The 26995-nt window shown below is 43.6% G+C and overlaps 1 protein-coding gene across 1 annotated transcript; it reads left to right on the forward strand.

Moving 5' to 3' along the window:
• The first annotated feature begins 18695 nt into the window (after window positions 1-18695).
• On the forward strand, window positions 18696-24547 carry SRSF6 (serine and arginine rich splicing factor 6). The gene is made up of 6 exons (XM_072112124.1): window positions 18696-18859; window positions 20074-20222; window positions 22015-22127; window positions 22263-22465; window positions 22848-23132; window positions 23287-24547. The coding sequence occupies exons 1-6, from the start codon at window positions 18753-18755 to the stop codon at window positions 24011-24013; spliced, it is 1584 nt and encodes a 527-aa protein (XP_071968225.1). The 5' UTR covers window positions 18696-18752; the 3' UTR covers window positions 24014-24547.
• Window positions 24548-26995: the final 2448 nt, after the last annotated feature.

The following is a 26995-nucleotide window of genomic DNA, read 5'->3' on the forward strand; positions in this document are numbered from 1 at the left end:
GTGAAAACTATTTAGTAGCTCATTGTTAGTCATAATATGACAAATGACATAATTAGGTCCCACTTATCTCGCTCTTATGACAAACCCTGCGTTTCTATGGTGATTTGGCAGACACAGTAGGGGGACATTCGAAAGGGACGGGTGCCTTGAGACCACATTAAAAAAAGTGAGGAGGATTCAAGCTAATTTCTTTAACTTGTGGCTGGAGCCATCCATTAGCTTCAGAGGGCAGATATGTGGGACTTAAAGAAAATTTTTGTAATACCCATGAAAGGAATTAGTTCGGAGACAATTTCCATCCCAGTATGTTTCTACATAGATACCGGGCATAGATACTGGTGATGACATGAAAACATGCACAGGGATATTAAGCGCATTATGCTCCAGCGTTTCATATAAACCCTGCCCTTCCGTCACGTTGAATACATGAGGTCTCCTGTTGTATCTGGGTACAATTCTATGTCAGGCCCTGCTTGTTGTAGAATTGGACTACTACCAGTGACAGACTATAAAAAGTGCGCAGGAGTGCGGCTGGAACAACCCACATGGGCCCACTATGCCTCCAGCTGTGCCCCTTCACACCCCTGTCATGCCCCTCCACACCAACTTGACTTGGAGGTGGCGTAAATCGAAAAATCCTTGACAATTCACAAGGAATTGTGATAATTTTAGTACCTTCTGTGCCAGAAAATTGGTGACAACACAAAACACCAGTATAAATGAGGAAACTATATTTTGTTGTGTAACCAGTTAATTACCAGTGTTCCTCCATGGTGGACATAGTACACATGTGTAGCTGGCATACCAGAACAACAACCTATACAAAAAAGTTTACATTAAAAAATTAACTTTATTTAATAACATGTTAAAAAGGTGAAAACAGACATATGGAAATCAGTACTGGAGGGACACAAAAACATCAGAGGGGATACAAAAATGAATACATCACCAATACATATATGGTATATAGTTGCAGTTTGTGGTTTCATAGAGGGGGCAAAAGTTATCATTACAATCACATATGAAAATGTGTTAACGGCAAATGTTTCAATCTTCCTCTATGACCTTAGCCATCCTCTACACCAGTGGTGGCGAACTTATGTCACGGCTTCCAGAGGTGGCACTCGGAGCCCTCTCTGTGGGCACCCAGGCCATCAACAAAGAAGACACAAGGAATCTTCATGGATTCCCAGACAGCCCAGGACTTTCTGCACTCAGTGCTAGCGCTGCCTGAGACTATAGGAGGAATGGAAAGGTGTGATCTAGATGATCATTGTAGCTTCGGCTCCAGGCCCGAAGATTCTTCCTATTCAGGGGAACCTGAATTTGTCACCCTTTCTTTCTACTGTATTGGTGTTCTTAGGATACTGATACGAATGAAAGCTATAACAGAGAAGGGAGCAAGAAGTTACTGCTTAAATTGCACTTAAATGTTGACACTTTGGGACAAATAAGTGGGTTTTGGTTGTAGTTTGGTACATAGTAAGGTACCCGAGTACTGGGTATCCCACATCCACTCAGATGGCTGACACCCCGACAAGCGTTGCGGCACAATGCCTTCATCCTCTTTTTTCTTCTAAATTAAGTGAGTTGCTTAGTCTAGGAGAGTAAATACCTAAAAATATAACTGCATTTTTTTTTCTTTTTTTGCACAAATCCATAATTCATAGTATCCTAGGGAAGTTCTTGCAAAGCATCAGCTCTGTAATTGAGTCGATCCGTTTCCTTTTTTTTTTTAAAGGAAACCTACCACAACGGATCTACCTATTAAGGTAGATCGGTGGTAGGTGCCTCTATTGTACGTGAGGGTAGCCCTGTTAAGGGCTACTCCTCACATCCCCTGTATCTTTTTATAACTGTTATTGCCCTAATATGCTAATTTTCTAAAGAGGCTACTGGGGCGTGGAGTAGCCGGAGCTGAGGCTACACGGTGCGGCTACTCCACGCCCCAGTATCCTCTTTGATCCTCATACCGAGACATCTTCAGCGCGAAGCTAGGAGGAGCTGTGCGCTGTCCTCCGCAAAGCATGGACTGCACGGTCACACGGTCACTCTACTGCGCATGCACCTAACTCCGGCTTCGTGGAGAGATAAGGGGGTAGGACCCGCGCCGTGTAGCCTCAGCTTCGGCTACTCCACGCCCCAGTAGCCTCAATAAAAGTTATAAAAAGATACAGGGACGTGAGGATTAGCTCTTAAAAGGGCTATCCTCACGTACAATAGAGGCACCTACCACCCGATCTAACTTAATAGGTAGATCCGTGGTGGTAGGTTTCCTTTAAATAGGCCTTTTATGGCCATTAAATTGCCATCTATGATTTTTCTTATCGCAGTCACATGTAGAAAATCTACATTTTACCTCTTATTTGTTCTATTATATGCTTCTTTAGGTCGTCAATTAGCAACTGGCAGCGATTATCACAGCTGCTGATGACAGCTCCATGTGACAGTCTGAACCCAAGGACGGGCTTTGTGTAATGATATTGGCATATTGTCATATAAAATAAATTAACTACATAACAAATGTCACAAGGACAACATTTTCCATAAAAAAATAAGCTCCCACAAGGGGTTGATTATAACCTCCCTTAAAAAAAAGATAGATACCTTAACAACATCAGGTTGTCCCAAGTTGGTTGATCTCAACTTGGTCAGGTCTACCTCCATCCTCATTTCTACCTTTAACCCATTATTTTGGTGGTTATGAGTTTTTCCTTCACTGTGAAGAATATTCCCAGACTCTTATTCATTGCAAACATAATTTCCAGATTGCACTTTGTATTTGGGCTTGACGTATTTTCCTGGCATTCGACTGTCCACCAGATGGTAAGTAATCATGTAAGACAATAAGTTCCCACTACTAGAGGGTCAAATGTTAGTGTACTTTACACCAATTCAGCCAACTGTTGGCACAGAGCATTGAAACCCAATCCATAAGGCTCCGAACAAGTCTTCATCTTGTGATGGCGCTGCTTCCAGACGTAGTTGCCAAATATTTACTAACAAATATTTACTATGTGTAATATGTTCTGGTGGTCCCAAACTATGAGTCTATGCGTTCTATTAATTAACACATGAGATACTATTTTGTCTCTAGAAATATCTTCTCCACAATGACAGCAATTATGATTGGCTGGATCAGACCTAGCAGAGCACATTACCTTAACAAACAGAATTGTTGGAAAGATGCCGTCCTTTCATTGCACAGGACTGATCCTCAATCCTTCCTAGAGGTTAAAAATCTGTCTGTTGGGGAAAAAAAGACTTTATACTTTATGTAAATTCGTCTGAAGGGGTCAGAGCAAGGCCCCCAGAGCGCTTCTAACCCGACCACTGCATCCTCCAGCCCTCCTCTCCTGATAAGCCGACAAATGGCAGGAGAGGGACTGGGGATGAGGAGGCAGCAGGCAGGTTAAAAGTGCTTGGGGGGGGAGTTTGCATCTGGAGACTGTAGGGACTCCACTAATGCCCCACTCAGAGCCCTTCTGGTTAATTTGCATTAAAAATTTAATATTTTTTTCCCGACAATCAGCCAGTGATAAAGGTATACTGGTGCTCAAAATTTTACTCTCTACAGAGTACTGGTGGTGCTTTGTAGAGGTTAAATTGATGTGGTACGTTTCCTTTAAAAATCACCCCAGTTCAGTCCCCTGCTTGGTATGTGCTGGGACGTTTTATGCATTTTAAGACATTTTTGGGACTTTTGAAAAAAAAAAATCCAAGGCAAAAAGTGGCATTCATTAAGTGGCCAAATCCACTTTAATAAGTCTGATGGGCAGCGGAGCATAGAACTGGGATATAGAACTGTCCAAAGGAGCCGCCTAATGATAAATAACCCCCTATACGTATATATAAACAGAATCCTAAACATGTGTCAAAATATCTGAATCACTACTTTTGCCACCCATAATTTTAATAAGTACAGATAAAAAAAAAGGTTGTATTTTTCCCAAAATGCAATCAATTAAAACATGAGCTCCATCCACCAAAGTATAAAAGAAGTATTGGTGTTTTTGATCTTCTGTATGTATCTGTAGAAGGCCTTGCTTCTGCCTGATTCCTTTCTCTTGTGCCTTGATAAAACTTGCAATTAATATAATTAGCCAATTTGCTAATTGAACAACTAAACATGGTTTATGCACCAAAACATAACTAATAAAAACTTCAATGTGGCCAGTAAAAGACAAAATTGAAGGGTTTTCCTGTCACAACAAGATGCTAATCACAACTGATTGGAGGAGGTCTCAGAGATCGGATCCATTTTACCCCGTTTTTTTTCCCTGTTGTACCGCAAATGAACAGAGCAGATGGTCGCACATGTGCTGAGGGAGATTGCCAAGCGCCGTAATTGGCTCTCTCTGTCAGCCCCATAAACAGTGTCCGGCCTGCCCCTCCATTCTTTTAGGGTGCGATGGGGGTACAACATAACCAGGCCCGGCGCCAGCACCCGACTTACTCAGGCAAGTGCCGGGGAGCTGGAGGGGCCCACACAGGCCCCAGGATCAATTGTACCAGTGTCGCTTTAAGACACTGGTACAAATGATCCCCTTCCGGCTGGTGTTGTTCTCTGGCTCTATGCTGCGCTCGTCGGGAGCGCAGCATAGAGGCAGAGTCCGAAACTCACCTTTCCTGGTTCCCCCGAAGCGCTCCGCACAGTATGCGACAGCTCTGAAGCTGGCGCACATGATGATGTCAACGGATCACATGTGCCGGCTTCAGAGTCGGCGCGTAAGGCGGGCACATGCCGAAGGAAGAAGGAAGCTGTTCCTGCACTGCTTCGGGGGAACGAGGAAAGGTGAGTTTGTTTTCTTACCCGGAGGATGGGCAGTGTAGATGGAGGGGGGCAGTGTAGCTCGAGGGGGGCAGTGTAGCTCGAGGGGGGGGGGGACAGTAGAGGGGGAGGGGGCAGTGTAGCTGGAGGGGGGGATACAGTGTGTCTACAGGGGGAGGGTGGCAGTGTAGCTGGGGGGGGGAACAGTGTGTCTACAGGGTGAGGGGTGGTAATGTAGCTGGAGGGGGGGATACAGTGTGTCTACAGGGGGAGGGGGGCAGTGTAGCTGGAGGGGGGATACAGTGTGTCTACAGGGGGAGGGGGGCAGTGTAGCTGGAGGGGGGATGCAGTGTGTCTACAGGGGGAGGGGGTAATGTAGCTGGAGGGGGAATACAGTGTGTTACAGGGGGAGGGGGGCAGTGTAGCTGGAGGGGGGATGCAGTGTGTCTACAGGGGGAGGGGGGGGGTAATGTAGCTGGAGGGGGGATACAGTGTGTTTACAGGGGGAGGGGGGACAGTGTAGCTGGAGGGGGGATACAGTGTATCTACAGGGGGAGGGGGGGTAATGTAGCTGGAGGGGGGATACAGTGTGTTTACAGGGGGAGGGGGGGCAGTGTAGCTGGAGGGGGGATACAGTGTGTCTACAGGGGGAGGGGGTAATGTAGCTGGAGGGGGGATACAGGGTGTCTACAGGGGGAGGGGGGGTAATGTAGCTGGAGGGGGGATACAGTGTGTCTACAGGGGGAGGGGGTAATGTAGCTGGAGGGGGGATACAGTGTGTCTACAGGGGGATGGCGGGCAGTGTAGTTGGAAGGGGGATACAGTGTGTCTACAGGGAGAGGAGGGGCAGTGTAGCTGGAAGGGGAGGGGCAGTGTAGCTGGAGGGGGGATACAGTGTGGCTACAGGGGTGGGGGCAGTGTGGCTACACGTGGTAGGGGCGGCAGTGTGGCTACTGGAGGGCGGCCCATGAAGGGGCCCACTGAGGCTCTATCGCCCGGGGGCCACTAAAACCTGGAGCCGGCCCTCAACATAACCCATTCTTTTGCTCCGTTATGGTCTCTTCACTGAGACCCCCATCAATCAGCAAGTTAGCCTCTATCCTGCTGATAGCCTAGCTTGTTGTGACTGGTCAACACCTTTAACACAGGGGGTCTTCTCAGAGGTGATCTTCTGTGGAGGTCTAACTGTACATGCATGGCTTTTGTCTGCCAAAATAATCAGCATTGGTTTGGACTTTTTGTCACCATCATGTTGTGGTCTTCAGAGGTCATATATTGACTCAAGACCAGGTAGACAATGACTAGAAATGATGGGGGAGATGTATCTTCAAGTTTATGAGGTAAAGCTGTTCCTGTTGCCAATGGAAACCAATCAGAGTTTAGCTTTAATTTAAAAAACTGCTGTGGGAAAATGAAAACTAAGCTCTGATTGGTTCCCATGGGCAACTAGAACAGTTCTGCTCTAAAAGATATCTTATATCTCTATGTAACATTGTGATCCTCATGTCATGTGATATTAGAATGGTATCGCAAATGCAGATGTCCAATAGTGTTGTATAATTTTCACACTAAGAAATATGTGAAGAAAGTAATGAGAACATTGAGCTTAATAAAAGAGGCAAACGAACATACAAAACAGACAAAGGATGATAAATCAGAGATGTGACATTTTTCTTTACACAGATGGACCCGAACGATCAAATTAAGGAAAATAGACTTGGTTAAACTCATCTGAGTTGATGTTTCTGTGCAACAGAAGTGACAGAATATACTAAATGTGGCAGCTGGACACAGCCAATGTGACATCTTCAGCCATGGATGGACTCCATGAGATGTCAGCTCCTTTGCCGGCAGCAGTGTGAGGGGATCAGCACCGCTTGGTGGCCCCTAGTTCACCCAGAAACATAAATAGGCACCAGTAATAGGCATTCAGTAATATTCTTATATTTGTTATGGCCTCCGGTCTTCTGAAATCTACTGTTATAATTAAAGGAAACCTACCACTGGTAATGGTAGGTACTAGCTGTAAACACCGGGCACCAGCTCAGGGTGAGCTGGTGCCGGAGCTTACTTTTGCTAGTGTTTTAAACCGCTATATCCCGGTTTAAACACATTTTGATGAACAGACCCGAGGTAGCTTCGGCGCTGCGCGCGGCCGTGCGCGGTGACGCCTCCGGCACTTCCTATGGAGGCGCGCACGCGGCGCCGAAGCTGCTTCGGGTCTGTTCATCAAAATTTGTTTAAACCGCGATATAGCGGTTTAAAACACTAGCAAAGGTAAGCTCCGGCACCAGCTCACCCTGAACTGGTGCCCAGTGTTTACAGCTAATACCTACCATTTTTTTTTTTTTTTTTTTTTTTTTAAGTTTAAAATTACATTTTATTATATATTTCATTTTACAAAAAAAAGAAAAAACATTTTTTTACAATCATCAGTGTCCATATAAATATCTCTAAAAGAGTTACATCTTAGAACCTTATATTACAACAAATTTTTTGTTTTACAATATTCAACAGATCGTAACATTTCCTAAAAGGAGAAAGACCACATCCCTTAATCTAGTAAATATTATTCTATAAATTTCTACAAGTTGATAAATGAAGAATACCAGATTTAATATACTACACAAGGAACCTAGTGTCATTAGATTACTTTTAAACCCCTTAGTATACAACATCAATTGATATAAAAGATAGTGTACCCAATCCCACCCCCCCCCTCCCAGTATGTAGACAAAGAAAAAATGTCACATTTAATATACTATACAAGTAAATTTGTATCATTGGTTTACCTATAAACCCCTTGATATACAACACCAGTTGATATAAAAGGTAATGTACACAATCCCACCCCCCCTCCCAGAAAGTAGACAAACAAAAAACAACAAACAAAACAACAACAAAAAAAAAAAAAAATTTTTAACCCGTGCCTCTCTCACCCCCCCCCATCAAAAAATTCAGCTATCACACACCTCCCAGCATCAATATCTCCTCCCGACCGAATTTAACCTCAATCCATAACTTCCAGTCTCTCCTTATTTTTCCCCATCTTGATCCACCTCTTAGCATACTCGCAAAGCCTTCGGCTAGAATGGTGTTATTCATAATTCTCTGCCACATCCCTATTGTCGGACAGTCTTTAGCAGTCCATTTTCTTATCAAACTTAGCTACTGATAGTAGTTTCACCAGGACGTTGTATCTAACGTTCTTACATTCTACGGTGTCTAATATACCCAACACACAAGTCTGAAGTGAGTCTGGTATAACGACCTCGAAGACCCTTTCAATATCCTCCAATACCACTCCCCAAAAAGGCCTAATCCTCGGACAGTACCATAACATATGTATATCGTCAGATCTCTCTATGCCACACCTCTTACAGCAAACAGTCCTTCTGCCGAATTTAGAAAGGATTTTCGGTGAGTAGTATATTCGATTTAATGTAAATAAATGGGCAACACGCTGGGCCGGGACCACAAGGATCCTGGTTACCTTCCCAAGTAGCCTTTTCCAGGTACCTTCCTCAATGATGCCCACCTCTCCAATCCATTTATCTTTTAATTTCAGCAAGTTATTATGCTGGTTGTTCACAGGAAACAGCCGATAGAGCTTTTTGCTCTTAATTTTGAGGCCCAACCATCCCCGGAGATACTCCAGGATTGGCTGGGGTTCCCCGGCACCACCCAACACCGCCTCCACTGCCCTCCACCATGATTTTAGCTGCATATAGGTATAATAGCCCGATACATGAATCCCAAATTCCTCCTGTAATTGCCAAAAGGATTTGAGGACACCGTTATTAATAATTTGTTTGACATGTATCACACTCTTCTCAATCCATAGTTTAGCATTGGAGTCTGGCACCTTCAAGGTCTTATTGCCCCAAATAGGGGTAATGGCAGAAATTCCCTCGATGTTAAATCTAGCCTTTAGTTCTTCCCAAATTCCAGCCATAAGCTTCAGAGTGGGCAGTGAACTATCTTTTTTGGGGCACTTCCAGATCCCGGTCTCCAATAGTTCTAAAACATTATAATTATACTGTTTCAACTCGAATCTACAATGGGTGGCCAAGGTGTTTTTATCCCAAACCAAAATATACTTTATCTGAGATATGACAAAGTGCAACCTCAAATCCGGCAATCCAAACCCACCCCTTTCATAGGGTTGCTTAAGTACTGCCATCTTAAGACGAGGCTGCTTGCCTCGCCATACCAGATCGGCCAATAGACTTTCGATGATCTTAAAGATTTTATTCGTGATCATTATCGGAGAGGCCGCTAAAACGTATAGGAGCTTAGGGAGCATTACCATCTTGGCCACCGCTATTCTTCCCATCATATTTAATGGAAGTTTTTTCCACACCTGAACTCTCTTCCTCAGATCAGCTACCACTGGAAGAATATTTTTAACTACGTAATCCTTTAAATTATCCGAGATATTAATACCCAAGTATTTTACTGTTTGGCCCCTATCAATAGTGACCAATTGCTGTGGAGGGTCTGCAGCCGCCATATCTAGGGGCATCCAAGCCGATTTATGCCAGTTGATGCGTAATCCGGAGAGTTTCCCGAAGTCCCCAAACACCCCAAAGACTCTTTCAATTGACCTGTATTCTCCCAAGTATAGTAGAACATCGTCGGCATATAATGAAATTTTCTCGTGCGTACCCTCATATCTAAACCCGACGATGTCATGATCTTGTCTTATTTTACATGCCAGCGGTTCCATAGTAATTGCAAAGAGGAGTGGGGAGAGTGGGCATCCTTGCCGGGAACCTCTACTAAGATTAAAAGGTCTGGAGACTTTCCCATTAATTAATATTCTTGCTGTTGGGTCAGAGTATAAGAGTTTCACCCAGGAGATAAACTTCTGGCCGAAACCCATTCTTTCCAGTGTTTGCCATAAAAATTTCCATTCCAGGGTATCGAATGCCCTAGAGGCATCCAAAAACATTAGAGATCGCTGTCCAGGATTGGATGGCATGACCTGCATGTTTAAAAAAAGCCTGCGGAGATTATCCAATGTCGAGCCTCCCGGCATAAAGCCATTTTGGTCCACGTGTACCACCTCCCTAATTACTGTCTTCAATCTTTCAGATAAGACCTTAGCAAGTAACTTATTGTCGACATTAATAAGGGAGATGGGGCGATAGGACTCAACTTTACGTCTATCTTTATCAGGTTTTGGTATTAGAGTAATGAGAGCCTCTCTCATTGAGGGGGGGAGACACCCTTTCTCCAGGGAGTAATTCCAAACCTCAACCAACTGCCCCAATAGTTCTTCCTTATAAAGATCATAAAATTCAAAGGGAATGCCATCCAGTCCCGGCGTGCTACCCCTCGGTGAACTGGCTAGTACCCGTTGGACCTCTTCCACCCTAATTTCCCTATCGAGGGCATCTCTCCCCTCCCTGGAAACCTGTGGGATAGTACAGCCACCCAAATACTCCAATATTTCTTTTTGTGTTGATGAATTCTGGGACGAATAAAGATCCTCATAATAGGCAGTAAAGATTTCCTGGATCTCCTCAGTGACGATTGTAAACCCACCTCCAGGTTTCTCAACACCCATTATGTGTGTATTCTCCCTATTATTTTTAACCAGATTGGCGAGCATCTTTCCAGAGGTGTTAGCCTGAATACATCCTTTCCTGGCCTGTGCCATAACTTTCCTATCTGCCTGTATCTTAATCAAATCAATATAGCATGCACGCGTATCCTCCCAGTTCTGTCTATTCAATGCCGTGGGTAATTTAAGAAATTCTTGTTCCATTTTCTTAACCCTCTCTTCCAGTTCCATCAAACCCGCATTTAAGTGTTTTTTGTACCTACAGAGTTGGGCCTTATATTCCCCCCGAATAAAAGCCTTAGCTGTATCCCATATGATATCCTTTTCAGCTGCCCCCATATTTGTCGAAAAAAAGTTAAACAAATTATTAGTGAACCATTCTTGTTTACCTAAAATCCCTAACCATGTTGGTGCAATTCTTATTGTGTTAGGTAGTTGGTGAACGCCTATTTTAAAATTTACCACCAACGGTGCATGATCTGACACCCCCTTACTCCCAAAACAAATCTTATCTACAAAATGTAATGCCTTACCATTGGTTAAGGCCATATCTAAACGTGAAAAAGCTTGGTGTGAAGCAGAAAAACAGGAATACTCCCTTTTATCCGGATTAAATATTCTCCATGTGTCAAACCAATTAAATTCCCTTACCAATTTTTCCAATGTCGAATTTTTATGTGAAGAGGCCTTCCCGTGCATTATGTGATAAGTGTCAATGCAAGAGTTCATTACTGTGTTACAATCACCGATGAGGATTATATGGGGGTCCTCTATCTCTAAACAAAAGGTATAAAACTGGATGATAATATTGGGGGAGAAGGGTGGGGGTACATAGATGTTTGCAATTGCCCACTTCTTCCCCTCAAAGGTACCGGCCAGGAAAACAAATCGGCCCTCAGAATCTATTTTTGCCCTATCTTCTATAAAACTAAATTTTCGATGCATAAGAATGGAAACACCCCTGGAATAAGACGAGTAACAAGAATGATATGCCTTCCCTATCCAGGGTTTTATGAGAACATCTCTCTTTTCTCCCACAAGGTGGGTTTCCTGGATAGCGATTATATCCGGGCTTTGTCGTCTTATTAAATCAAAAACCGCCACTCTTTTTGCAGGAGTACCCAGTCCTCTAACATTCCATGACAAGATTTTCATGTCACTGGTTTATTCCTGGTTTAACCTCTAACCCGAAAGATAACATGGAAGGGGAAATGAGAGAGAGGCATGAGAGAAAAGAAAAAAAAAAAAAAAAAAAAAACCACAACATAAACGAACAAATTCCCCCCCCCCCACCCACCAGGTGGCCGATACTCAATCCCCTGGGTCGCAAGGCCCATAGGTCTCAGTTACCGCCTCTATCCCAAGCATCCCCCTCCCGCCTCCCCCGGAACCACCCCCCGCAATCCACCCCTATCGACATCAGAGGACAAAGTGCGGGAACAAAAAAATAATTAAGGCCAGGGAAAGACACTTTATTTCACAACCCTATCTAGCCATTCTATTACTTCATTGGGGTTGTCAAAGAAGACCGTCTTATCCTTCCAAATTATTCGCAGACGAGCTGGGAATAACATGGAATATTGGATTTCCTTCTGGCGGAGCCTATTCTTGGCTTCAAAAAAACTGTTTCTTTTCTTTTGAGTATCAACCGCAAAATCTGGGAAGAATCTGATTAAATGTCCCTCGTATTCGGTTCTCCCAATTTGTCGCATTTTTTTGAGAATCAAATCCCTATCTTTAGACACCACCAGTTTCATAAGAATGGGACGTGGCATGGCTCCAGGGATAGGAGGTTTACTCGGAACCCTATGGGCTCTTTCTATAAAGGAGGGGAATGATGCAAAACCTTCTCCGAGGATTCCAATTAACCAGTCCTGCATAAACTTAATAGCATCTCCCCCTTCAGCTCCCTCCGGGAAGCCAAGGCATCTCAAATTGGCACGACGTGACCTGTTTTCTAGGTCAACAAGTTTCCTTTTTTGCTCTTCCTGCCCTGACTTTATTATTTTCAACTCAGCCTTCAGTTTAGACATATCATCCTCTAAATCTGAGGTCCTCATCTCCACCCTGTCTAAGCGTTCCCCCTGTTTGTGTACATTTGCCCTTATGGAGGCCATTTCCTCTTTAAACTGGCCAATTTCCTTGGACAGGGTCACTATGGACCCCTTACATTCCATAATGGCTTCAAAGATCTCCGACAGAGTAGGGACTCTTCCTCCCTCAGCCCTCTCTTTTGAGTGTTGATTTCTTCCCGAAAGATCTATCAACCCATTCTCCTCAATTTCAACTGGGGTGTTTTGGCCAGTGTTCTCTCTACTCATAGATTGACTATTTTCAAGGGGATTGGGGCTGTCTTCCTGTAAGTTTTCCTCAGTCGGCCGGGTCCCCTCCTTTAGCGGGGAGACCGGGTCCAGCTGCGGTCCAATCAGGCCTCCACGCTTCTCCACTAACTTGGGGGAAACGGCATATTTGTCTAGTTTTTTTATAGCATTTTCTCTCACTTTCTCAGCCATTTTTTTAGGTGTTTTACTTGGGGATGAGACAGGGGTAATATTTGTCCCCTTTTTTTTGGTTCCGGGTCTGGTCATCATGAAACAGAGGAGGAGGGATAACAACCCCTTCCCCTCCTTAAATGCAAATAGTCAAGAAAAAAAATAATGTAAAATTTCAACGTACAGGGGCCAGTGACCGATCACATACAACAAAGTTAGTTATTATTAGTGCGAATAAATAATTAAGCCTAAAATAAATCCCCAAGAACCAAGTCCTCTAATAAAGCCCTCTTTAACAATAAGCTTCAGTAATTATCGACAACTGATAACAAGCAAGGACCCAAATAATATAAAATAAACACTTAAAGTCCAGGACAGTTATGTGTACACCAACGGATATTTCCAGTTCTCAAGACGTCCAGACCCTTTTATATTGAGCTCATGTCCAAACCATGAATAGGAGGCCCCCCTTTGACAATTAAATGTTTACACAACAGTCGTTAACCGCAGCATTTGGCCAAAGTTGTTATACTGGGCACATTTAGTGTAAGCATGGACAGAAACCCTCCTGGCAATCAATTAAGGAATATGAGATGCATTCGAGCCCGGTACCATCCACGCTACCGCGCTTGAAGCAGTCAATAGGTGAAACACAAATTAACGACTTAATGTTACGAAGTTAAGTAGCAAGTTATCGGCAAGATGGTATTTAGTTAAAAGAAAGCCCTCTTTGACAATATGATTGACTGCCAGGGAGGGCTAAAGTACTCCGTGGCCAGGAGAAAGGACCGTATTGCAGAATTATACAGGATTACAATTGGCAATAGATAGCGACAACCAATAATAAAAAAAGGACTCAGTTAGTATGGAAAAAAAAAAATCCTGAAAGTCCAGAACAACTGTATATATACCGACAGAGGTTTTCCAGTTCTCAAAGAACGTCCAAAACTTTTTGCTTTTAAAGTCGTGCCCAAGCAATTAATAAGGCGGTCCCCTTTAAATCACTAGATGTTTACAAAGCAGTCGTTAACAAGTTCACCATTGACCAAAGTTATTATACTGGGCCCAGTTAGTATAAGAATGGACAGAGCCACTCCTGGCAGACAGTTGTGAAATCTGTTAGCGACAACCAATAATAAAAAAAGGACTCAGTTAGTATGGAAAAAAAAAAATCCTGAAAGTCCAGAACAACTGTATATATACCGACAGAGGTTTTCCAGTTCTCAAAGAACGTCCAAAACTTTTTGCTTTTAAAGTCGTGCCCAAGCAATTAATAAGGCGGTCCCCTTTAAATCACTAGATGTTTACAAAGCAGTCGTTAACAAGTTCACCATTGACCAAAGTTATTATACTGGGCCCAGTTAGTATAAGAATGGACAGAGCCACTCCTGGCAGACAGTTGTGAAATCCGTTAGCGACAACCAATAATAAAAAAAGGACCCAGTTAGTATGGAAAAAAAAATCCTGAAAGTCCAGAACAACTGTATATGTACCGACAGAGGTTTTCCAGTTCTCAAAGAACGTCCAAAACTTTTTGCTTTTAAAGTCGTGCCCAAGCAATTAATAAGGCGGTCCCCTTTAAATCACTAGATGTTTACAAAGCAGTCGTTAACAAGTTCATCATTGACCAAAGTTATTATACTGGGCCCAGTTAGTATAAGAATGGACAGAGCCACTCCTGGCAAACAGTTGTGAAATCCACCCTATAATGCTTGAGGTAGTTAGTAGGTAAGACACAAATTTAACGCCTTGATGTCATCAGATTAAGTAGCAGGTTATCGGCAAAAGGAGTGTTAGTTGGAGTTAGTGAGGGAACATGGCCATTATCCAACATACGGGCAGAGATGTGATGATTCACGATACTTAAACATCAAAGAGAGCTGGGAGTCTTTACAGCTCTTAAAAGGAGTATGATAATACGACCTGGTGGAGAGGGTCCTCGTCTGAAACCAGGGAATAGCAGTCCTGGTCGGTCCAACCGGGGCGGGGGGTCCGGAGCCGTGAAGGTTAATGTCCCCCAGTCATCCTTAGTAGACGCTAGTGGACTTCGCCTCACCGCATGGGATCACACCCGCGTCCTTTCAGGCACCAGCCACGACACACACCAACGGATCCCTCACGTTACCTCCACCAAGGGGCAATGTTGACCAATCCACACTCCAAAGAAAGACAGGGGTCCCGATGTCAGGGGATAAACGCCTTGCCTTTTACTCCATGGCCGAAAGCTGCCCTCCACGCTCTAGGAAGAGTTTCATGCTCAGCGTGGCTCCGGGAGAGCACAGGGAAGCGGGCGGGCGTGACGTCACGTCCGCTCACATGCTCCTCCCATCTCCCCTCGAGCCTGCTAATACCTACCATTACCAGTGGTAGTGGCTCATTTGCTTAAAGGAAACCTAAGGCTCTGTTGAGTGTTACCCCCAATTCTGTAGCTATCTGTAGCCTGCACCAATTTTTTGGGGTTATAACACCCACATTTCTGATTACTCTCTGTGATACTAATGAGCTGTTTAACACAGGAAGTAAACCTGAAGCTTCCTATAGAATGACAGCAATACAGAAAGTATATTGGAACATTGAATAACTTTATTATACACACAATAACATTTTATTTGCTGAAATTGGACCACCCCTTTAAGTCGCATTTCTGAATGCAGGTCTTGATAACCCCCTGAAGTGTTCACATTTGCAAATGATAATCGGTGTATTTATGTGTTAACTAGGGCGTGACAATGAGTGGTGTTTATGCCTCTCTGTTTTATTTGTTCTAACGATATCCTGTCGGTGGGGCGCTACAACTCGTCTCCTCGCCCCTTTAACAGGTTGAAAAACAAACAACTGAAAATAGATATAATTCCAAAGTTGCCTTCACTGGCCTCCCGTCTGGAATATTATACATGCCTCCTGCTTTTGGGGCTTAATTCTATAATTATTCTTCTTGATCGCAGAACCTTACAAGGAATGGCCTGACTTGAACCCTCTTCCCAGGACCAGCGATGAAGATGTTCTGTTTACTCAATGACTCAGCACTCACATTCCCAAACTTTTTTGTTCCTCTATAATCTCAGCATTAGGTTTACTGTTAGTAGAAGTTCCCTGGAGTAGGGCACTCAGTGTTATACACATGGGAATTTTCCAATTTTCTCATTACAAAATGAAATAAAATAATGAATACATTTCCAAACTTGAGTCTCCATGTGCAGAGTGCAGTGGATTTGGTGACTCCGATCAATGGGATGGGAAAGGGCAGTAACATCAAGTGGTTTACTATGTATAATGCATCAGGAACAATTGTAGCGAGAATCACATGTTCATAGAAATGTGTTCTTTATGACAAGGTCAGTAAGTGTAGGGATCTATAGGGAGTGTAATGGACAACATTGGAGAATTTTAAATTCTTTTTAATGCCAATGTAAATTTCACATTGCATATTATATTACTGTTAATGGAAGTGATAGCTACAAGCCATTATGGATTTAAGGTAGACGCACCAAGGTCAATTTACACTTAAAGGGGTTGTCCTAAGTTTGATTTGTATCTCCTATCCACAGGATAAGGAGCAGTAATCTGATCAGTGGGGGGTCAGACTGCTGGGACCCCCAAGCATCATAAGAGCAGCCCCCATTCTCCCCCAGTTCACAGAATGATGGAGAGGCAGGTCAAAGGTGTATCCTGCTACTCCATTCAAAATTATAGGAGTGTCAGTAGTAGGTGGGCACACCGCTTGGGTATCTTACACAATCTTACACAATGACGGAGGTGCTGGAGATACCTGGCAATTTATGACAATCCCATGGTATTGACTGAAACTTTAGGACGCATGTTCATCCTACTACTTTATTCAATCATTAGGAAAGGGACAAATCTGTGGGGGTCCTTTCAAACAGACCCCCACCAATCATATGTGTATTTCCTATCCTGTGGAAAGGGGATCAAAACCTTAGCACCTTTAAAGGAAATGAACCACTTATATACAGTAAAATGAAACTATGGCCCTCTTCTCCTCAATCCCGTCACTGGTCTTCTTCAAGCTTGACACGCCGGGATCGAGGAGAAGAGGGTGAAAGGTGACTATGTTTAATTTCACTTTATTTTATATTAGTGGTTGATTTCCCTTAACACCATAGATTCAGAGTTGTTGTCCCCAGTGTGCCCCCTATAGGTAAAAACAAGTTAAAGGGGTTTACCCACAAAACAAGTTAGGCCCTAAGCACAGGATAGGACCTTACTTTCTGATCAAGGGGTGGGGGGTCATTGATGAGACCCCCACAGAACAGGTGAATGGGACGTACTCGGCAATCTCCGTCAGCTCCATAGGATGAACAGGGCAGCCCCGCCATGTGAACCCGGCTGCTCTGCTCATCTCGTGGAGCAATCACGGGTACGAAGGAAGTACACTGGACCCTCCATTCTCGTGATCCGTAGGGGTCTCATCACTCAGACCCCCACACAATCAGCAAGTTAGGCCCTGTCCTCACTAGAATGTATGTGTTTCATGGGAAAACCCCTTTGAAAGGATTTAAGTGGATATGGGATAACTAACTGATCGGTGAGGGTCTAACTGCTGGGACCTCTACCGATCATGAGAAAGGGACCTCTAGTGAACGGGGGTCCCATTATCATTCAATTTTAAGGGAATGACCGAAATAGGCAAGCAGTTTTCTATCTCCAATCAGTACGATAGACGGTGAATGGAGCGCAGGGTGACGCTCCATCCATCGGTGAAACTGAATCACTGTTATCTGGAGAGCTGGAGGTTCTGTTCTTGTGACTGGTGCTGGACACAGCAGTTGGACCCCCCCTGATAGAGGGTAGGTAGTCTGCAAAGAGTTTGTATGTTCTCTCCGTGTTTGCGTGAGTTTCCTCCGGGTCCTCCGGTTTCCTCCCACGCTCCAGAACATACTGGTAGGTTGATTAGATTGTGAGTCCCGTGGGGACAAGGACTGATTTGACAAGTTCTATGCAGCACTACAGTATCTGTGTGCGCTATATAAATAAAGGAATTATTATTATTATAGAGGATAACTTCAATACTTCAGACAACCCCTTTAACGTCAAGGTCAATCAATCATCAAATGTAAATTGATGCTTCAAAATGGGAAAAGTAATAGCAGAGGCACACAGTGATGCATTTTTTTAACAGGGTGTAGTCATGTTTAAAAAAAAAAAAAAAAAAAACCATGTCTCCTAGTCAGTCCGTTTTTATATACCCATTGTCCGTTAAGAGCTAATTGTTCCATGTAAAAAACCTTTCAGCTTTCGAGCTTAAAATTTCTTTTAAAGGTAACAATTCTGAACATAAAAATAATTCAATATTGATCCTGCACCCTCCACCCCCACCCCAAAAAAAATTATGAAAAATCTTTTAACAAATGAACTAATAATGGCCACTGATAGACCGTGTGCAAAAGTACAGTTTGCCTCTGTTGTTGGAGACTCAAAACAATGTGAACCTATAATAATCCACAACAGTGGGCACCGGTAAAATGGGAACATAGTTTTATAATAGAAAAATTCAAAAAATTTTTCTAAAGGGGTCTTCCACGTCTTTCTGAGAAAACTTGTGGGACAGATTTAATGCACCATGTGAACACTCTCTGTAGATGTGGGTTTGTATTAACAATTTTTAACATTATTACATAATGAGGTGATTAATTCGTCTGTTCCCGCCATTCAGTAATATCTAGTGTATCACTGCACCACGTGACTACACTTTCGTCCGGCCCTACACGTGTACAGTCGCGGCGCATGCGCTTTACCAAAAAGTAGAGCCCCGCCCCGCGCCGCGGCTTTTCTGTGCCGCGCGTGCTCCCTCTCTTTCAGCTTTCTCTAGTCACGCCCACCAAGTTTATAAAGCCTCCATCCCGCCTTTGTCACGTCACTCTGCTGCGGAGCTGAGGCCGCCATCTTCTTGACCAGCGCCATGCCGCGTGTTTACATCGGAAGACTGAGCTACCATGTCCGAGAGAAAGACATACAGAGGTTTTTCGGGGGATACGGAAAGCTACTGGAGGTGGACCTGAAAAACGGGTAAGAGCGGGGTAGATGTGTAGCGGCTAGTGTGGCCGGGCTCTGAGGCCTGCGCTCATGGAGGCACCTGCTGGGCTCTGTTACCCGCGCGCTTTGGGCCACGGGCGCCATCTTCTTGGCGCGAGAGACTGAGGCGCGATACTGCTGTGAGGGAATGGGGCGACGCGGGCGGAATGGGCCCTGCAGGCCACCGTCACGTCATAGGCTTCATCTATGTACCGCCGTGTGTGTACAGCGCCCCATACCTGTGTGTGTACAGGGCTGTATGAGGGGGAACCTCTATACTGGTGTGTACCGGGCTCTATATCTGTGAGAAGAGACATCTATACCTGTGTGTACAGGGCTCTGAGGGGGAACCTTTATACTGATGTATTTTACAGTGCTCTATACCGCTGTGTGTGTACAGTGCTCTATACCTGTGTGTGTATAGGACTGTGAGAAAAACTCTATACTGGTGTGTGTACAGTGCTCTATACCTGTGTGTACAGTGCTCTATACCTGTGTGTACAGTGCTCTATACCTGTGTGTACAGTGCTCTATACCTGTGTGTACAGAGCTGTATAAGAGGAAATTTTTGTACTGCTGTGAGTTGAGGCCTCTTTACTGTTGTGTGTACAGGCCTCAATACAATGGTGTAATCTCCATGCTGCTACCAGGTTATCCATTATTGAAGTAAAGCAATGCTGCACAGGAACAGTTATACTTGCCATAGGTCCTTTATTCCATCCAGATGCAAAGTTTTGATCTGGGATCTTTATCAAGCATAGCACTTGAATTGCCAAACATGCAGTGAAACCTCCTCATCTCTATAGTGAGGCATCGTGCTCGAAGCGGGAAACTGGAGCATGCTCTATCTCTTTCCCATGCACACTGTCACATGGCAGAGAAAGAGGTTTTATTGGGCAGCTGTTTACATTTTCTATACTGCAGCCTGGTTATTAGCCACATGTGCCTGAGCTGTGTGGTAATTCCCTGTCCCTTAGCAAGTTCTATTACCTGTGCAATGTCTTACTAGAGGCTGCTGCACCCTGATGCACTGGCAGGACTCTACATACACTTATGTAGCTGGACTTCCGAGCAATGCAGCATGACACATGTGCCTGGGCTTTTGGTGTCTCTTTGGACTCTTGTTTTAGAAGGTACCAAAAATGGCCAATGTATGAGCAGTCTCTTTATGTATATTTCTTTTTCTCATTTGTGATTTCTTCTTTTAGATACGGTTTTGTAGAGTTTGAAGACTCCCGTGACGCAGACGATGCCGTATATGAGCTGAATGGGAAAGACCTTTGTGGGGAGCGTGTGATTGTAGAGCATGCCCGGGGCCCACGGCGTGACCGAGATGGATTCAGCTTCGCAAGTCGCAGTAAGGAATGCATTTTTTTGGGACCAGCTTTTTGGGGAGAATATTAGTTTATACTGGATGCTGGGTCATTGGTGTTTAAAATTGACGGCACATTAAAACATGGGCTACCTCCTAAGCACACGTTCCCTTACCTTTAGCATCCAAGTTTGGTTATATTAGTCTGCCTTAACTTTTCCTCTAGTGCGGCACCTCACCATCTCAGTAAACAAAGAGATGACTCCCTGGAAAGGGACACGTTTTATACTACATAGCAATGCAATTGCAGCCTGATTTTGGGTAGTGTGTGCAGGTGCTTACACAAATTTGCACCTGTGTGTAGGTTTGTGATAAGTACTATAACCCTTTTTACTTGGATTAGGTTCTACATTGGTGGAGAAGCAGAGGCAAGTCTATATTAATAGACAAATGTAGGCCGACGTGTGCTGGAGGGATGAGGGGTTAAGGTCATTGCAAAACTGTATTTTTGCCGTGTAAATGTAGTTTTGAGGTTTTCATGCAGAAATTATGGTATAGTTTAAGTTGAAGTGTAACTAAACATAGGCTGCCAAAGTTTGATCAGCAGAGATCTTAGTGCTCAGACAGACGCTGATCCCTTCACTGATTGGTGGTCTCTGCACTTTGACCCCTATTGATTTAAACTTCTGGCATGGCGCTTTAAGTGAACTGTTATTTCAAGGTCACTTCCAGCAGCATCTGATTTTTAGTAAGAAAGTATTGTGCAGGTTTGACAATTATACAAAATCTGGAATATATAATTGTTTCTCTGTACACTACTGAAAATCATATTTTTCTGCTGTAGATTAACGCGGTGCAGGAAACTTGTGATGCTTCACTGAAACCTGTGTTAATCTACTTTTGTGTTTCCACACCTGTGGTCTCTTTCCAGATGTTGTACAACTATATAGAGTGGCTCTTTGGAGACCAGAGTGTAGGATGTACACCAAGTCCTATGGCTGTGCCTTTTTTTTAAATATTAAAGAATAACCTTGTATGAATTGACTCCTGTGATATCAGCGGTGAAGTTTAGATCCTGACATCACAGAGGTTAATATAATATGGGAAGTCGCTTGTGATTGGATGGGTTGGGGGAGGAAAAAATGGTTTTATGAATGTGTTTTTTTAACTTGTATATTCTTAACCTTTTTGCATGTTGAATTCCAAAAACCTTTTTAACCGTCCTTGATGTTTCAATTTGAAAGAGACCAGTGGGGGCTGAGACCATTGAGGCTTAAGATGACTGCCTTTCCTGGTTGGCCTTTCCAAACATTGTGTGACCCTTGCCCTATGACCCTTTGGCTGACCTTACCGGAAGCCATGACGACTGCAGCCTATTGCCATTAGACGCAGGGTGATGGTGAGGATTAAAAGGGTTAGACAAAACTGGCTTTAATCTGGAGTAGGTGAATCCCCCTTGCGTGTGCTTCCAAGTGCCACCTTTTATACCTCCTGCCTTAACTTAATAAAGTGACTGGCATCTCTTATACAATACTATGTAGAAATGCATGTAAATGAGTAAAAACCTTGTAATGTCATTTAAAATAATATAAGATTTCATGTTGATGAGGTTGACTGAGTGCACTCCTTTACACGTGTGCCCACTCTCATCATCACAGCAGAACGGAGTAAATCAACATCCCTGCTGCAAACCACTCGCCAGAATCACGGCTACAAAAGGAGGTTTAATTTAAAGAATCTCATACTCTAGTCTTTAAAGCCCTCCCACAAAACACACTGAATTAGATAATTTGTGCATTTGGTGTGCAACCCTGACATTGTCTTTCCATGTGTAAAGGTGGCTACAGGAGCCAAAGATCTGGCAGAGATAAGTATGGGCCTCCTGTGCGTACAGAGTTCAGACTCGTAGTGGAAAACCTCTCTAGTCGCTGCAGCTGGCAGGACCTTAAGGTGAGTGAATCATTTTCCGAATGTGTGTGGATATAAGTTCAGAATCTGACATTTAGCTGATGCAACGCACCTGACTTCTCCTGTTCTTGCCAGTTGTGTCTTATGTTCTCAACCATCTTTTACCTTTCTCTTCAGGATTTCATGAGGCAGGCAGGTGAGGTTACCTATGCTGACGCACACAAAGAACGTACCAACGAGGGGGTCATAGAGTTCCGATCTCACTCGGACATGAAAAGAGCTCTCGACAAGTTGGATGGCACAGAGATAAATGGCAGAAAAATCCGCCTGGTTGAAAGCAAAACCCGCCACAGAAGGTCTTATTCTGGCAGCAGATCCAGGTAAGTTGAGAGTATGGACACTGATACAAATAGTGTGCACTGACAGAATGTACTCCCACTAGATTAAATAGATTGTTCCCAAAATTAAACACCACAAAAAAAGGCAATAACCAAAATATTTAAAGCATAAAATAACACATACAACATAAGTCAAGGGTGCCCACAATACTTGTTTGTAAGGAAAACCCTTGACTTGTTCTTAGGAATATACCTGATATACATGATCAGACTTATAAACCTAAAGTCACCTCCTGTGGGATAGACACATACACTTCAATATTAAACATTGGCTTCCTACAGCAAAATTGTGAGGTATTGAAATGTTTCACATTTTTAGTCTTCAACCTCTAAGTAAACTGTTGATTTTATAAAAACTTTTCAGGTCACGATCCAGGAGCAGGAGGAGATCACGTAGCAGAAGCAGACGTAGCAGCCATAGCAGATCTAGGAGCCGCTCCCGCACTCCTGTCAAAAAGAACCGATCCCAATCCCCTGCGAAGCGCAGCAGGTCTCGCACTCCCGCCAGGAAGAGTCGTTCTCCAGCTAAAAGAAGCCGCTCTCGTTCCCCTGCTAAGAAAAGTCAATCTCGGTCTCCTGCTAAGGAAAGCCGTTCTCGCTCTCCAGTAAAACGGAGCCGTTCACATTCACCAGCAAAGAGTCAGTCAAGGTAAGATTGGTCACTTCCTAATTTCACTAAGTTGCCACAGTCTCTTTTATGTACATAGAAAAATTTCATATTCTGCTTATGTTCCAGTAATAGAACACACTAATGAGTTTCATTTGCTACCATGATTTAATAGACCAACCTTTTATCTTTTTAGGTCTAGGTCCAGAAGTAAAGAAGCTTCTCGATCACCATCAAATCAGAGGAGATCCCGTTCAAAAAGCAAGCCTGAATCAGAGCATGGTTCTCGATCTCGCAGCCGATCCAAAGGAAAGCGCAAGAGATCTCGCAGCCATTCTAAAGGAAGACGGGATCGCTCTAGCAGCCGCCCCAGATCAAAGCGTGAAAGGTCCAGCAGCCGCTCTAAATCAAGACGCGATAGATCCAGCAGTCGTTCAAAGAGCAAGAGGGAACGATCTAGAAGTCGCTCCGAAGGAAAGAGAGAATCAAAGAGCAATAGAGATCATTCCAGAGAGAGATCACGTAGTCCATCCATTGGAAAGAGAGACAGATCTCGTGACAGATCACGCAGCCAGTCTAAGGGAAAAAGAGACAGATCTAGGGAGAGGTCTCGGGAAAGATCCCATAGTCCATCAAAGAGAGATAGAGAAGCTTCCAGGGAGAGATCCAGAAGCCAGTCCAAAGGAGATCACGACCGTTCTCGTAGTCGATCAAGAAGCAGGGATCGCTCTAGGAGTCGATCACTTCCTACAAGGGAAAGATCTTCCCGTAGTCGTTCCAGATCGCCCTCTCCAAGGGAAAATGGTAAAGGTGATGCCAGATCCCGGTCTAAATCACCAGTTCCACCTGGAAAGGAAGGCTCAGCTTCTCCATCACCACGCGCTGCATCCGCTGCCAGTTCTCGTTCTAGCTCCCCCGAGTAGAGTCTATTGTGACATAGATTTTTTTCATGCCCAGTGTTAGGACTTAGCCCCACATGTTGATACTTATAGTCACCTGATTCCATATTTCAGTGCAGGTTTGTCCTCACTTTTTCTGTGTCCTATCCTGGCAACCAAAGGGTTTCAGTTCTGTAAATAGATGGCAACAATTTTTTTTTTTTTTGCATGTAATTTTCTTAAAACATGCGCAAGTTGTGACAGAGGTCTCTTCCCCTTCAGTTATTTAGTACAGTGAATAATTATTGTAGAATGATGCTTTCAGATTTGCCACCGTGGGTTTAATGTACACCTATAATGAAGTGCATTGCATTTTGTTCTTGATGGTATAAAGTATTAAACTCTACAGTGCTTGATGGGAAGTTTAATGTGGATCCCATTTCAGTGTAGCTGCTGACATTGTAAATAATAAAGATTTGTACGGTCTATGTGGGGAGTTTTTATTTTTTGAAATTTTTTTTTAGGTTTATCTGTAAGTTTGATTTTTGCAGAGTGAATAAAGTTTTCTTCTGCAGTGCATGTTGGGTCTCTGGGGTTTTATTGTAGCAATGTTTGATGGAAAAGACATTTACCGGCTGCTCTTTCTGCTCCTGATATCATGTCAAACATTTGATTAGTTCAAGGGAATCTACCATCACGATAAACTGGGGACAAGTGTCTGGATCTAGGAGTAAAATCTCATTTTTGGTCAGTATTTAAATGCATCTGTTTTTGATAGGTTTTAGCAATTATCTTAATTAAAACTGGTCAAAAATGCATGCATTTTTTTAATGGACTGCTTAAAACCACACCAAAAACGGGTTAAAGGACACCTGTCATCAGGTCTGTGTCACTTGTCCTGTCACTACTACCTGTTGGAGCAGCTCACAAGGATCCCATCCCAGCCTTTATCTAGTCATTTCATACATTAATCATTGTAAAATCATTTATTTTTTTATCATATAAATGAGACTACACACAGACCTGGGGAGGGGGAACAGGAGTGACATCACTGCCTCTGACCATGTGACTAATGTATAGTAAAGCATGGCTAGTGTGTGTGCTGCATCCTCCTAATATACAGGTGAGAGACACAGACATCAGCTACACATGAATCTGACATGTTCTGCTATAACATGGCTGCCTGGAGCTGCTGTATCTCTCCTATACACACATACAGGCTGCAGGGGGCGCCAGCACCAGGAAGCACATCATTATACAGCCTCACACCATTATACAGGCTGTCAGTCAAGCACTGGGGGTGTGGCTGTGCCTCCCACTCATGAATAGAGTGGACAGCTTGAATATGCTAATGCTTCATTGGACATTTCACAGGTCATTTGCATACAGCTTTAGGACCTCATTGCTTAGGTTTACAGGCATGTAGAGGGACAATGAAGGGATAGAGGCAATGCTCTCTAATGGCAGTTTATGAAAATATATTTAGTTTAGGGGGTTATTTTGCATGACTGGTTCTCTTTAAAAAAAAAACCACATGTGGCATCACCCTCAGTTTTATGGACTACTTGCCAATTAAGGCCGACTTATAGGGGTGCGCTGATACTTTCACTGTTACTTTGAGGTGTTTTGGAGCAGTAGCTGATGTGCTGAAAACTAAAAGTAACCTTGGAGATTACACTTTTTTAATGCTATATGTTATACTTAAATATACTAAAGTTTTATTAGTTTTCCTCCTATTCTATATTTTATTTTTCACAAACAAAATTAAGAGTATCCAACTGTATGACCTGTGGATAGAGGAAAGCTTGTATTAGCAAATGTTGCTCGGGCGTCACTGGATACCAGTCTATTTAGAATTTTATTTTCAGCTTCCCAGTACATTACATGCAGTATTAAATTCTGCCACTAGTAACAAGTTTGTCCCACAGAAAACAAGCCCTGATGGATTTTGAGTAAAGTATAAGCCTTGTCCTCTAGGCTGCTGCTCTAGGGTTTAATAGTTTATCACTTCAGGGTTATGTATTTTATTTAGTTGGTTTTATACCTTATGGATTTTTCAGGTTACAAAGCCTTATGAGGGCCTAAAAGGTGATTAATTGTAGCTTTTTTTTTTTATAAACAATACTTATGAGGTTTGGAGAGGGCAAGAAACTTTGCAGCGCGGCTGTCGAAGTGATATAACAATACAATTTATGACCGGCCCAGAGTGATTATCAGAAGTCCTATCCCTGAGTGATGCCAGAGACACAAGTCCTGGTGTATCTTGCTATGGGTCCCACAATTTCGTTTTTAGAAGTGATTTCTTAAAGGGCACCTACCACCCCGATTCTCCCTATAAAGGTAGAAGGGGTGGTAGGTGGATGAACGGCTATCTTTTAGAAAAGTTTATTGCAGGCATATGCAAATTTATTTATGCGGCTACTGGGGCGTGGAGTAGCCGGACATGAGGATACTAGTCGTGGCTACTCCACGCCCCAGTAGCCACATTACTCTGCCTACCATTTAATCTTCAGAGCTGCACGCCCTCGTCCTAGTCCCCTGCGTTCTGCGCAGCTCAGGGACTGGAGCTACTGTGCACGCGCAGAAGGCTGCAGATGCGCGCCGAAGACTAAATGGTAGGCGGAGTAACATGGCTACTGGGGGGGTGGAGTAGCCGCGACTACTAGCCTCATGTCCGGCTACTCCACGCCCCAGTAGCCGCATAAATAAATTTGCATATGCCTGCAATAAACCTTTCTAAAAGATAGCCAGGACATGAGGATTAGCCCAAAAAGGGCTATCCACACGTCCCATTCATCCACCTACCACCCCTTCTACCTTTATAGGTAGAATCTGGGTGGTAGGTTCCCTTTAAATCTAGTCTTTCCATTTGGAGTAATTGCCTCCACTTTATGCAGGTGAATAAGTCTGCCAGATATTGCCTTATGTGCCTTATACAACATGTACCCATTGCTTTGTGCCTAGACCCCAGCATTCATTCATCTGTATATCCAAATTAACATATTAACAGAATATTTTTGGGTAATT

The sequence above is a fragment of the Engystomops pustulosus genome, chromosome 6 (assembly GCF_040894005.1).
Source record: "Engystomops pustulosus chromosome 6, aEngPut4.maternal, whole genome shotgun sequence".
Classification (NCBI taxonomy): Eukaryota; Metazoa; Chordata; class Amphibia; order Anura; family Leptodactylidae; genus Engystomops; species Engystomops pustulosus.